The 14,260-nt window shown below is 37.5% G+C and overlaps 1 protein-coding gene across 1 annotated transcript in view; it reads left to right on the forward strand.

The window, feature by feature from the left end:
• The first annotated feature begins 151 nt into the window (after nt 1–151).
• EFEMP1 (EGF containing fibulin extracellular matrix protein 1) overlaps nt 152–14,260 on the forward strand; it is a 53,876-nt gene continuing 39,767 nt past the window's right edge. Inside the window, exons 1-4 of the mRNA XM_026066576.1 lie at nt 152–233; nt 361–448; nt 3,380–3,428; nt 3,605–3,865. Of these exons, the coding sequence (XP_025922361.1) occupies nt 365–448; nt 3,380–3,428; nt 3,605–3,865 (394 nt within the window). The 5' untranslated portion in view covers nt 152–233; nt 361–364. The remainder of the gene's footprint in view (nt 234–360; nt 449–3,379; nt 3,429–3,604; nt 3,866–14,260) is intronic.

Here is a 14,260-nt window from a genome sequence, read left to right on the forward strand (position 1 = left end):
AGCGGCGCGGCGGCCGTGCTGTCCCGCGCGCCGAGGTGAGCGGCGCCGCGGAGCTGCCCCGCCGCGGCGCCTTCGGCTTGGTGTGCTGCGCGCTCTTACCTCGCTCTGAAGCCTTTTTCTTCTCCTTTTCCTTCTTCTTTTTCAGCTGAACAAGATACAGCGGAGTGGAAACGCTGCCAAGCCTCGGCCGCTTCTTCAATCCGCAAGGGCTGCGTCCTGGCCTCTTCCCGCAGGTAGGAGCTCAGCGGGCGCTTCACACCGGCAGTGGGTGCGAGACCTGTTCCCGGAGGCGGCGGCTCTGTTTTCTAGCAAAGAAGCGCTAAAAATACTCCCGCTTTATTTGTTTTTCTTTCTTTCAAGGTTCATGATGTTGACAACTATGTTCTTGGCTGCTTTCATTCTTATTACAGTACATTCGCAGGAAACTGAGGAAACCATAACGTACACGGTAAGGTTTAATAGAGCTTGAGATAATTATTGCTTAGCAGGGATTCTTTTCTAAATGACCCTCAGGAAAAACCAACTTTCTTGCCAATATACAGCATGCAATACCAAGGTGTTTGACTTTAAATGTTAACCAGAAAATAATCTTCTTCTACACTGAAACCTTATTTTAAAAGTTGAGGTTTACAAGACTGAACAAAATCGGCTCTAACTCCCTGTTCTGAAAAGCTTACCTATATGAGCTTGATGAACTGGACACGATTGTAAAGTTAATCTTTTGTCCTTTTTTTTTTTTTTAATTTTCCTAGAACCCTCCTTTTAAATATATGCAACCTGACAGATAATTAGGTCAAACATTCTTTTGTGTTTTCTTTTGGATATTTCATGCTGTTTTTTAACAAAATATAAGTACTTCACAATTCAGTATTCTTAACAAACCATCTAAGTCATGGAGTGATCATACAAATGTCAGTTCTGAGCTACTTTTGAGCAATTGCTCTGCATGACTTGAAAAAAACTACTAGAATACTAGAAATAGATTCTGCTTATAACCAAGAGATGGGGTAAGAGATTTAGAAGGCCTTTTATAAGGCCGTTGTTTTTTTTTCTTCTCCTGCCAGTGTTCACTCTTTGGCTTCCATAATGAATGTCACAGAAGGAGTGGCAATTACATCGACTTGGGCTGGGGAAAAGCCCGCATTTTCACATCTGATTACAGTTGTAATCCCTGCAACTTGCTTCATATGGGTGTACCTCTGAATATGCATACAGACACATTCTGCTTGTGTGGCATTGCACTAATTCTGCACACATGCAAGAAGTTAGAGAACCACAGCCAAAGACCGAGATTGTGTCTTATATGAGTAATCCCACTGAAGTCAGTGGGATGGCTCAGGCAAGTAAATATTGCAGAACTGGACCTTAGCGTAGAAGACAGGGCTCAAAGAAACCTCAAGCAAGCATCAGGAAGTCAATCATAAAATATCTTAACACTGTGCTTTAGAAGCAATAGACTTAAAGGTTGGGTGTACTTATATTTACAGGCTTGTGAGATTTTAAATCTGTATATATAAACAGTGATTACTGAAGACCTAAATACCTTTTGGAAATATAGATGAATATAGGGACCCCATCATTTTCCACTTTCATTACATATTCTCTTTAAAAAATTAAGTAGCATTTTTCTGATAAGCTTATTTAGTTTATACCAATGTTATATTTTTAGCATGTCTGGGTGACTTGAGTTCCTATTGTCCACTTTCAGATAGGTCTTAGCATTTAGGCTCTTAAGTGATCATTATACTTATGTAAAATTACTTTTAAACATAAAACTTAACTTCTGGAAATTTTACCCTTGGAATGCTACCTTTTCTCATATGGACATTGTATTTGTTTAGGGCCAAATCCTTTTCTATCATAAAACTCCTTTCAGCTTCAGTAAGAGTTGGACTTAAATATATACAACTTCTGTTGTGCATTAACAGGAATTGGGTGATTCAGTGAATGCATGAATTTGCTGTTTTCGTTTGGGTTTGTGTTTTCATAGCTACAGTAACTTTGGTGTTGTCAACTCAGCATGTAGTCATTCCTTTAGAGATTGAGAATTGTAATACAATTAGCTGTTCGCTTACCCCTTGCTAACATTGAAGGCTTTTACTTCCAACTCACTGCTACATTTAGCAGATCACTGGTGTCACCTGCAAATGAAAAAATATTTTCTATTCTACTGTTGAGTCAGTGTCTGGTAGTAACAAGTTTCTCAAAATAACTTGAGGATAGTGGAACATGGAACAAGTGGATCCCAGCATCAGAAGGGCAAATTTGTCACTTCTGAAGCAGAGGAGTTGCAAAAGATTTAGTTTGCTTGACTGCAACTAATTAGGTTAGTTTAATTCAATTCTTTTTTTCCTATAGGGCCATTAAAATAATATCCTGAACAGCATAGCATGCATATGCACCTACATAGTACAGCTCTGTCAGTTCATTGCTATTTTAAATGTCTACTGTATTTGGTAGCATTGTGACACTTAGGTAATCAGTTTCTGTAATTGTCACATGTGAGGAAAATTATAGTGTTCTAGGCGATTAATGCTTTTGGGCAGAAGGAATATGAAGATACCTATCTAAATTGCAGGGCAGAATTTTTAAAATTCTTCTAAAGTTGCTAGTTTGCATTGATATGAATAGTTGCTGAGTATAGTCTGGTTTGAATTTTGTGAAGTCTTATTTATATGAATAGTACTGCTGTTATAAACTTTAACAGTTTATTGTATGTCTCGCAATATAAATTGTCCTTCCTAGGCTGTAGTTCCTGGAGTCATGTGATTAAAAAGCATGTGAATGGATTTCCAGCAGTCACAGGATCTCTCCCATTGCTAGAGTGCTAATGGGAGAGAGGAAGAAGTAGAGGGGGATAGAGGCTCATTGGTCCCTCTGCCAGACCTGTTCCAGGAATGAAAGGTGTTCACCTCTTGGGTGGCAATGAACCAGATCAAAATTCACAAAAAATTACTTTTTTTCATAAGGAGATTGATACTGGTCAGTTGGGTCAGTCCAAAAGTCCATTTATTCCAGTATTCTGTCTCGGACAATGATCAATGGCAGATACTTTTAAAAAAAAAAGTGTGTAGGAACAAGGCTAGGAAAAAGTGATGCTTTTCTTGCCTTGTCCCCTACCCCCAGTAAAGCCTACTTAAACAAACTGTAGCTTAGGARTTTCCTGAGACAGAGGCTGTATCCATATATACTCTCTTTATTTTTCCTGCACAGCAGTGTCGCACCTCTAGCTTACCAAGATATAGAAACAGCGTTTTCTCTAATGTCAAAGTTTGAGTTCATTGAAACATCCTTTATTTTTCTCTCCAAAATAAAACCCTGATTAAAATAACATTTTAAGTAGTCATTTATTGTTTTCCTCTGTGTCTTTTCTGTATAGCAATGCACAGATGGCTATGAATGGGATCCTATTAGGCAACGGTGCAAAGGTACAGTAAATCATTTTCAAAAAAAGACTTGTCATTGGAATTCTTCTAATGTTACCATTACACATCCCTGTTTTGGATAAAATGGTGTGCTTGCATGTCATTGTATTATTTGTATTAATGGCTGTTGCAGAAGGTTCTACTGTTAAAAGCATGACTTATGTTGTTGCTAACCACAGATATTGATGAATGTGAAATAGTCCCAGATGCATGTAAAGGTGGAATGAAATGTGTTAACCACTATGGAGGATACCTCTGTCTACCTAGAACAGCCCAAATTATTGTAAATGAGCGAGAAGAAGCAGCAGCTGAATCCACTAGTGGTCGAAATAATGTCATTCGACGGACTCCTGCTGATCCTCACCGTGCCCCTCCAAACCCAACTCATCAAATACAGTGTGCAGCTGGTTATGAACAAAGTGATCACAATGTGTGCCAAGGTAAGCAAGCTGCTGTATGTTTTACTTTCAGTATAAGTGGAGAGTATGTGATAACAAACCCACGCCTGGAAAATGACAACATATAACTCTTGCATTTATTAGAAATGTATTGTTGCACTATTATATTGGACAAATACTCACTTCCCTAAGATGTATAAAATACATGCATGTTGTTGTTGTTCAGGGTAACAGAATTTGCAGTTCCTTGCATGTTTACCGCCTGTTCCTTCTATTTCAGATTAACAGGTAGAATTAATTCAGTTGTCTGTAGATCTTCAGAAAAACTTAGTATGAACAAGCAATTTCAGTCGAGCATTTTGGACTGTATTAAGTATGTCCAAGAGAGGCAGTGCTTTGAAGAAAGTAGGCAACATAGCAGGACAATATAGACAAGTTCCAAAGACTTGAAAACTGCACTTTTTCAGTAAGTGAATGCTGAATAGAACAAAAAATAACCACTGTATGAACTTTCACTTAGACTTAGAACAGTGGGAGTTTTTTCCTATGCAGATCATATTTGTATGAGGGATGTTTCTCAAGTGGTAGGAACCAAACATCTTTACAGATCATGCTCTTCTGATCTGTATGGAAGTAGTCCTACACAGGCCCTGTCAGCTTACTTCCAGTCTTAGTTTAGCCAGTCACCAAAACTATGGCAATGAAAAGCTTTCATTTGAGTGTACATACACCACACAGTGCCAAAATTCTCAGGGTATTAGCAATGTTAATTGTATGCATTTAGGAATCAGACTTGCAAGCACTACTGTAAACTAAGACTGTTTCATTTATAAATAGTTTACTCTTTTACATGCTGAGTAACAAATGTTTCGTCCACTGTTTTTCTCTTTCATAAAAATGTATTCTACTCCTTGTTCATGAACTTGGCTTCCAAGCAAGTTAGTAGGATACCCATGCAAACATCAGAGGGCAAAATATGACCCCATTGCTCATCTTTTCCATTTTGCAGCCCTTAACAGTATAATCATATTAATATACTATTTGAGTAGCTATAATCAGGGCAAGCTGTATTACACAGTGGTAGTTCCAGTCTCCCTGCTATTCATGCATACAGAACATTATTTATCACTAGTAAGTAAATTCCTTGTCATTCTGAAGCACAGTAATCATCATGGAGGCTGGATAAGTTATTTTTGTAAGCCAGGAAATGCAACTCTGAGACTTTGCCTATCTAATAATGTTCAGCATTTCTGTCACTCTCATTCAAGAATGTCAAGTAATGAGTCACCAAAGGAGGTCAGTACCCTGATCCCCTTAACCTCAAGCTTTCACATGAGAAAATCGATGCAGAGTGAGGCAAATTATTTTCCCCAGCTTCAACTTTGCAAATTAGTGGCCGAACCGGGGACAGAATACTAGACTCCTGGGTTCAGTCTAGCATTCCACCCGTTACGTTATACTGCATTACTGTGACACTCGTCTTCACTGGTGAACTGTGATTAAAGTGCTTCAACTTTAGCATATAACAATATTTTCATTTTATAATATTTGGAAGTAATGCTAGAAGATTTCCAAAAATGGAGCATCTCTTACTACAATGTTTTCAGATATACAAATAAGTGAAAGCTTAGGAAAACTTGCCAGTTTGTAGTACTAACGCCTTACCATATTCTGAATAACGGTTGTGAGTTTGGGTTAACTTTTTAAGGCTGATGAGTGGTTGGGGGATTTAGGTTTTTGTTGAGAAGACTGATAGAGATACTTCCTCCCCTGCTGTTCCCCCCACCCCCCCAAGCTTCCTGAAACTTGCAGCTGAATATTTGTATGCAATTTGCAAATCTTTGGTTAATTACAACAACAGCCAACTGTTGTTATAGTACCAGAATTTCGACTAGGAGACACAGTAAAGCCCAAGATTTCACCATAGTTTCTGAGTCAATCAGAGTTTTGCTACTAATTTCCTTGTGCCAAAATTTCATTCTAAATGCAGAAAGTATGGAAATATTAGTGTTTAAAAGCTGAAATGTGTTGCACTGAATGGATTCCAGCTGGAAAAAGGGTAGTGGACAGGGTGCTTGAAAGAAGGGATAAAAGACTTCTGGAGCACTTAAAGTATGCATTCAACTTCATGATCTTCATGCATTTCACTGCTGAAAATATCTTATAAAAGATAATCTTGATCAGCAATGGTCCCACTGTGGTTTTATTTAATTATGGTTAAAAGACTTTGCTGTGATAACTGCTTGAGGCTCCTAGGGAGTGTAACTTACATATATAGTCACACTTAAGCTTGTTTTATTGTTTAGTAAATCAAATATGAAGTCCAGCTCCTTCTAATTGTTTGCAGATGTATGACATTTTCCTTCCAGTCCAGCAGCACTAAGTATTTTATAACCAATGTGAAAGTGTGGAGACCTCTGTTTAAAACAATAACATGCTCTGAGGAACTATATTACTGACATCATACTGGAGTATGAGGGGCCTTCTGTTTTAATACAAACATCCACTCCCTCCTTAAACATTGAGTAGTGAGGGTATGATAAGCCAAACACACTCATGTTGGTTTCTGCACGTGGCCTAAGTGGGCACAAATTACATTAGTCATGTTTGACGTTAAGTGGCTTCAGTGATCTACTGAGCTTAATGTTTGGGTAAGGCGTGATACAGTGTTTCCAGATCCTATTTCTATTGATGTGAATGAGAAACATGCAGGGAGGTGGGTGATTCTCTGCACTTCATAAGCTACCAAAGGGTTGCTATATGCCTGACTTAAGAGATATTTAACACCTTTTTAACATCTGACCTGAAGAAAACAAGTGAAAATTAAGATATTTATAGAGCTTTGTCTACAATGCATGGTGTTATTTTAATGGAGACCACATAACACGTTAATAACACAGACGGCAGGGCTGATAGCTAAGCCCGCTGTCTTGCAGAAGACAGCTCTAGCAAAATGATTGTGGTTTCCTATCACATACGTAAAAGTCATTTTTATAACTACTATCAATCAGAAACAGGTTTTTGTGTAACTGTGTTTATCAGAAGTTTGTGGGAAGCAAAAACTTGCTGGAAAATTCTTAAGGTACTATTTCTGGATGGTAGGTGCCAGGAACCCCCAGAACTGATGACAAGATGAAGGGAGAGTATTCTGGACAAAGATCTTTTATGTAGAAAATGCACAAAGTAAAATTCAGTGCTTTGATTTAAAACACTTAAAATCAGAACTTAAGATAAATTAAGGTCATGACTAACTTTATCATTTTTCTTTTTTTTCTGATTTTTGTGTAGTTGGTTCCTGCTTCAGTTACTTTTACATTTGCCTTTAACAGAAAGTGCTGCTGAAATGGTGACCAAGTAGATTCCTGTGCATAGCACCTGCCAGCCTTTTCAGGAGGCCACTCAGATGAGATGTTCTCACCTGTTGATGTGAAAGTATCTCTCAAATTGGGAAAAGCTAAAAAGTGTAAGAAATATTTTTAAACAAGTTGAGTTAGCTAATTTTGATGGACACTTTTTTGCCTCACAGTAAAAATGAATGCCTGCACTCCATTGAGTGCATACAAGAAGACTGAATTGTGTTTCTACCATGTAGTTCAGGCACTCTGTGATTTGCAACTGCTCCTACCAAAGTCAAAGGAAAACTGCCCAATTAATTCAATTTTGTCAGATCTAGTCTGTAAGCAACTACTAGCTTTTCCCAGAATGTCATGACATTTAAACAAATTAAAAAAAGACCAAGCAAAGGCACCAAATAACCTGTAACCTTGAGAAGGGGAAGAACATTTTTGCCTTCCTACCATGCTGGTTGAATAAGCAATAAAGTAAATAAACTAAGCAAACTTTTCTGCTGTTCAGCTAAACCCCTAATTTAGCTTCCTGTATTTCTCCAGTCCTGTACACAGTCTCCTTGTAACCCTTTGTACCACTGTAACTGTAGAAGACATGGAAGAGGGATTGTAATAGAGATATCAATCCTTTCTTGTATGATGAAAGAATGACATACATGTCCCAGACAGTTCTGCATAGCATTGGTGGATGGTTGTTGTTTGTTTGTTTGTTTTTCTTCCCTTTTGTGGGGAGAGGAAAGGGGAGCAGAACTCATCTTGGTGCTATGGATATTTTTCCCTGCAAAATCTTTTTAGGCATCTCTTATTTGTTAGAGGTTTTTCTTGGTTTAATTATCTGGTACTGTTTAAAGTAACTTACCACACTCAATCTAGGCTTTTACCTCAAGAAGTTAAATAAGTTAATTACTCTTGTGTATCTAGATTCCATGTTTTGGAGGGTGGAGGGGTCAGGGGGAGCAGTTGGTGATGTTTTGTTTTCCACCCAGAAACCACTTTGTATAATACACATCATGGATGTGCAGCTAGCATACAAAGGTAGCAAAAATCATAAAAACGCAGGTGCACTCCGTCTGGCTCTTTGCAGAACCAGTTCAGGTTTAAGAGCCTGGGTGTGTCTCCAGTAGGGTACTCTGTGTTGACGTTTCCGCTTGGATGCGGAGTGCGCTTCTGAAATGCATCGCCTAATGAGCTCTGCTTACTGTGCTTAGATTCACATCACACATGAAACAGATTCTGTTCAGATGAAACTAAACCTGAAACACGCTGCAGGAGTGCCACTAATATGCTGCAACCGCTAATGAGCATTCAGGCCTCAGGAGCAGACTAGAGAGTACAAAGACACTCAGAAATGCAGCAACTGGAACACTTGAGCTTCTGCACCAGCTAATCTGCTCATGTTGGTCCACACTATTTGGTAATACAGACAACTTGTGTTTAATACATCACCTGAACAGCACAACAGGAACACAGCTGTGTAACAGCTTCTTAGGCTAGCCCCAGAACCATTTTGTGGAGCTTTTTTTAAAATCATGCCTGTAATTAGAAGAGTGTAGCATCTCAAGTTTTCTCACTTCTTGTACTTTTATGAGTACTTTTAGAAGTACATTAAAAAGAGCCTGAGTTGACAAGTTTAATTTCAGAGGCATTAATCAAAGCAAGACATTTTTAGTTTGGTGGTGGGGTTGGGGGAGAGACTCTGGAAGTAAAAGTAAGATCTAGTTATCTGTTTGGGGAAGACAACCCAAAGTAAATTACTCTCTTAATTGCCATTAGTTCATCAAACAGCTTATTGAGGCATAGTTAATATGTATATATATTTGCTACACTTTTATTTTTTAACCTACAGTAGTCTTCTGAAGAGACTGACCTTGTTACACTTGCTATTTGAATACTAATTATTTGGAAAACCCGTAGAATCTTGCCGCTCTAAGGGAACCCACAAAAGGATACAAGCTGACATTTTCACAGCTCTTTGTACCAAGTGTTCGTAGAAGCCAATTAATTTGTGTATGTGTGGGTACATCATGCAGAGATCATCTTTCATCAGCCCATCCTGAACCAATTGTTCAAGCTGTTAATCTGTGAAGTTGCTGCATTTGTACTGCAAAGAGTCCTTGCTGGAGGATCTCTTTAATTTGTCTTGGGGAACTGGGGAGGGGGGAGGGAGGTCACCAGAAAACATCTTGTTTTGAGGGCCTGTTTTGGGGCATTTTCAAAATTTGGCTACTCTAAATCATCTTCCCATCTGTGCTATTTGCACAGCTGTGAGTGTCATGTCAAGACCTTGGATAGATATTCTCTGTTCTGTCTGACCATTTTACTGTGAACATCCATCACAAGCATAAATACTAGCAGCTGCTTCACTTCCTTTAGTTACTTACTGCTTTTCCATGATCCTGACTCCTGCGAGAATATGCTCAGGCCATTGCCACTAAGGATTCATAGCATATGCTAATCATGCTAAACATTGTAGATTCAAGGAAGCTTCAGAAAGTTGTATTACCTTAGCTGCCTGGATTGTGATTATGCAGGCAGTCATTAGACTTACAATTTATCTTAACAAAATAAACTTGTTAGCAGTCCTCATGGCTCTTATTTGAGAAAAATGGGATCATACGGGGTCATGTTGACTGTTATACCTTTGGATTTGATTTGTTGATTGTAAAGCGCATTTGCTTAGTAGCTCTAATTAGGCTAATGTCTTAGCAGACAAAGTATAGCAAATGTAGTTAGAAGGTGCATGGCATCGAATCCAGACACCCATCCTCTTTCAGAATTTCAGTCTCTAAGCTGGAGGTCTCTTTCATAGTGCAACCAGGAATAACACCAGATAGCAAAAGAGAGAAACATGGTTATGTCTAATCCTGATTGGGTATCACAGTATATTTGGCACTCTGTTAAAATGCATGGAGTATTTATATATGTCTACAAGGAATTCCCTGTGCTTGTCACAGACACTCAGTCAAAAGTTTCCTAGAAGTCAGTAAAACTTACAAGTAACAATAGCTGCCATCTGTTATGTTCAACAATGTTGGGTAGCATAAAACATGATCAGTGAGAGAAGAGGTTGGCTTTTGTTCCAACCATTTCAAAATCTGCTGTTAATGAATTGTCATCTATAAAGTTACAGTGGTGCAGTTTCCCTAGCAGCGTGAGAGCATTCCAGCAGCTGCTTTTGTCACCTTTCTTGGAAAATTTTATAGTAATACCATTGCCACTTTGAGGTAGACTCTTTCTCCTATTCTTCCATGAAGTATAGTGATTTTCTTAATTTCTGTTTGCTTTGAGCAGATCTGCAGTTACTTCATCCTGGACTAGCGCACTGTAGTTCTTTAGCCTGCTGAGAAGGGCTTTGTGTTCCTCCTTTCCCAAATTGTTTGCTCAAGGTAATTTTCTCTCAACTAACACTTTTTTTCTCTACATTTTCAAACCTGAGACTTGTTTCAGATTACATAATATATAATGAAAATGCTGTTATCTGTGTTTTAATTTTTTTCAGCATCAGTGAGAATGCTTTCATGTTGCATTCTTGCAGAGCCATTACCATTACAACCAGTTACTGAAAAACCTTCCAATGGCTTGACAGATCACTTATTTTGCTTTTTGGCTACCACTTCCCCTTGACCAAGTTGTCTATCAATCAGCAGCTATACATCTTCTCTTCTTGAGTATTTTATCAGTGAGCTATTTCCCTACATCTTGTTGCCAGCATGTTAATTTTCTGTTTACCACTGGCACTGAAGATAGCCAGCTTTTGAAGCTTTAATATTAGCACCCCAAATAGTTTTGATTACCCAGTCACCTTTCCTAACCATAAAACATCTCTACATGTTCTCAGCATTACTGATAATGCATTCCAGAGGTAAGAAGCTTCTTGCAGATCTCCAATAATGGAATGCTAATTTAGCAAGCTGGGTAACTAGTTCAAGAGCTGCAGTTCAAAACTGTTATTTATTTTCCTTATATTACTCTCTTTCCAAGTGATTTTCCTTGTTTCTTTTTCATGTTGGCAAAGCAAAATGATAGCTACAGCTTGTATTTGCCTTTCTGTGTGTGCCAAAATATTCCTAAAGGAAGAACAAAGCTTCTGACAAATAAGGAAGTGAGCTGTTTGATTCTTCACTATACCATCTAAAGAGGCATATGTTCCTTTGCATAGGCTTTTCTAAGGAAAAATATCTCCTGCACCACAGCCAAGTGAACCAGTCTCTGTTATTATTTGAACTAATTCAGTATGTTGTTATCATGCTGTTTTGCTACCATCCAGGACAGTGAGAATGTAGTACTGTAGCACTATACTAGCAAGATCTTTTTGGTCTTGTAGTAACTGTGATGAAACAGTCATTTCTGAGTTTGCCTTACTACATAGCATCTTAAACATTCTATACGTCAAGCATTGTATAGTCGACTGTTCTTGTATAGCACTTCACACAGTGCCTGTCATGGCACGGCAACCCCTTTGTCCTGTTCATGTTACTGAGTAGGAAGTTTCACTTTCATACGAGTTGAACTTGGCCATCTCCTTTCATTACGCTCCAGGACTATTTATCCTCATTTTCCCTCTGTGATGTTGTTTGAGATGTTTTTTTCTGGACTGTTATCATTTACATTTCTTCTGGAATCCTACATAGAAACTTTAAACATCCTTTCAGCTAGAAGGTTTTTGTCAAAGGAAAGTTTGCCAAGTGCCTTTCATACAGTTCAATTGCTTCTAAGCACAAGGTCCAAAGATCTGAATTTGGCTAGTAAGAGCTCTTTTCTCGTTATGTGACAAGAGTATACGGAACAGATAGTCATGTAAGGTTCATGGATAAAAGCATGAAAGTTCACAAAGATTATATCTGTTTTCATCTGTAACTTGCTAAGTTTCATTTCCATAGTACTCAGAAAGCGATTATTTTGGAGAGAAAGCAATTTGCCATAATTCAATAATACAGCAAAATTTAACTTGAAAAAACATGTTAAATGCTTAAGAATCCTGTTTATACCTTCTTTCATTTACATTTTAACTTTACTAAAATACAGGAGGGATTTGCAAATTGCAGATTTATGAAATAATTTAGTACACATACAGTTATTATAAAATACCTTTTATGTTCATTCACATTTTTGTTTTATTTGTTGATCTAAAGTCATGTTAAAAGTTGGTTCTGTTGTAAGTATAGTGGAGAAATGTCTAATTTTTGTTATGTATAATTATATGGTAAAACCTGTAGCTTTGAAGCTGAAAAAAAGATACTAAGAAAACAGCATGTGTTACACATGCTTTTGTAAATTACAGTGCTTAGAAAACGTTCTTGAGGCATAGAAATTAATTAGACCTTTTCTGGCATCATGTATCCCAGTCTTTTAATTAAGCATTTTTAGAACTAGATACTCAGTAGACTCTTATCTGTCAGTATTACTGAATATCTCAGTAAGTAATTTCACCTAATCGAAAAATGCCAACTAACTATTCTGACTAATAATTCATTCTGCAGTTAAAAGGTTTTTTTCTACACAGCTTTCCTGTTTTCATTGTTCATTTCGTTTTCTATTTTCATTGCACTTCACTATCAAAACAGTGTATTTCTGGAGGGGGAAGTATGATACTTGTTTGGTTAAGGATGGTGATGGTGACCGTAGATGGCTACCCATAGAAATAATTAAAATTCTAAAATAGGATGATGTACGATGTGGTATATAAATGTGTATCTCCTGGGAACACCTGTTTACTTTGTGAAGTTCTGAATCTTTATTACCTACTGATTAAAAAAATTCAGCCCTGTAAGTAAACGTACCCAGGCTTTTGGCATCATTTAAGCCTACTTAACACCATTCTGAAGTGGAGGAGACATGGCCGAGCCTTCTTTTGTAAGCTGAATTTAGTCTGGAGTAAATATCTACTCTAATGCATGACGTTGTGTGATGTGATATAAGCAAATCTGACATTGCACTTGAGGGTGTTTAGTCCATGTCTGAGCAGTTGCTCTATGTAGTTTTCTTTGTACAAACAGAACTTGTTCAAGGATTTTTATATGCATATGCATGCATGCATGGGATTTCTGTTAACAGGCAACTGGTCATAATGTGTGCAGTCAAGTCCCAGTAGATAGTGAAAGCAATAGAGAGTACGGTGATTTCAAAGTTACAAGTCTGGATGACTTCAGGAATGTATGTTGTCTGTCACTAAAATCTTCAGCCTGACTTTTCAAAGTAGTTGGTGACTGTTCACCCATGAATCTTTTATTTCAAAAAGACTATCTTTAAAAAGGACTGCTGGCCTTTTCTGTCTGTGTAAATGATAAACTCATCTACCCTGATACTATTGATACATAAAGTTCACTGCCAGCTGTAACTTGCGCTAACAGAAAAGAAAAACTTTGATAAGCAATATGGCTATATAAAACTGGTGTTTATGTAAAGAAGATTTAGAAGTTCATTAGTTAAAATTCACAAGAGTTGAAGAAATCTATCCAAAATAGAAGAAATCTTATGGGAAGAAAAAATAACAGGATACCAGAAAAACAATGAGTAGTATGGACAATCAATTACTGCAGATTTCTTAGCATTAATGATATAAAAAGCAATCCTTTCAAATACTGTAGCAGTTGCCTGTTCAGACAGAAGTTTTATGTTAGAACTAGAAAATGGTTTGGACTTTTAACAGGTAATAATTTTCTATGTGGTTTTAAAGAGGTTTCCAATAAACTAACATCTAATCACAGACTTGTGTAGAGGAAAACGAATAAAACATGGCAAAATGAGTAGATCCATAAGTGAGTATTTAGCTCATATGACTTAGCTCATAAAACTATCTTGATCAGAAAGATGGAGAAAGCACTTTTTCTCTTGTCTAGATAGCCAATGGAGAAGTTAGTATGTCTGAGATGCATTAGGAAAGAGCTAGAATTAAATATGTATTTAGAAGCAATAAATACATATTGGTAATTTGAGAACAAGTCATCTAAGTCAATAAAGATAGCACCATTTTAAGAAAGATATCTTTTTCAGATGTCATAATGAAATAGAATTACACATCACAATTTTGAAACCATTTTGTTTAGCCAGCACCTGCATTACCGGATCTTATTTGTACTTTTATATCTTG

The sequence above is a fragment of the Apteryx rowi genome, unplaced genomic scaffold (genome assembly GCF_003343035.1).
Source record: "Apteryx rowi isolate R43461 unplaced genomic scaffold, aptRow1 scaffold_243, whole genome shotgun sequence".
In the NCBI taxonomy this organism is placed as follows: domain Eukaryota; kingdom Metazoa; phylum Chordata; class Aves; order Apterygiformes; family Apterygidae; genus Apteryx; species Apteryx rowi.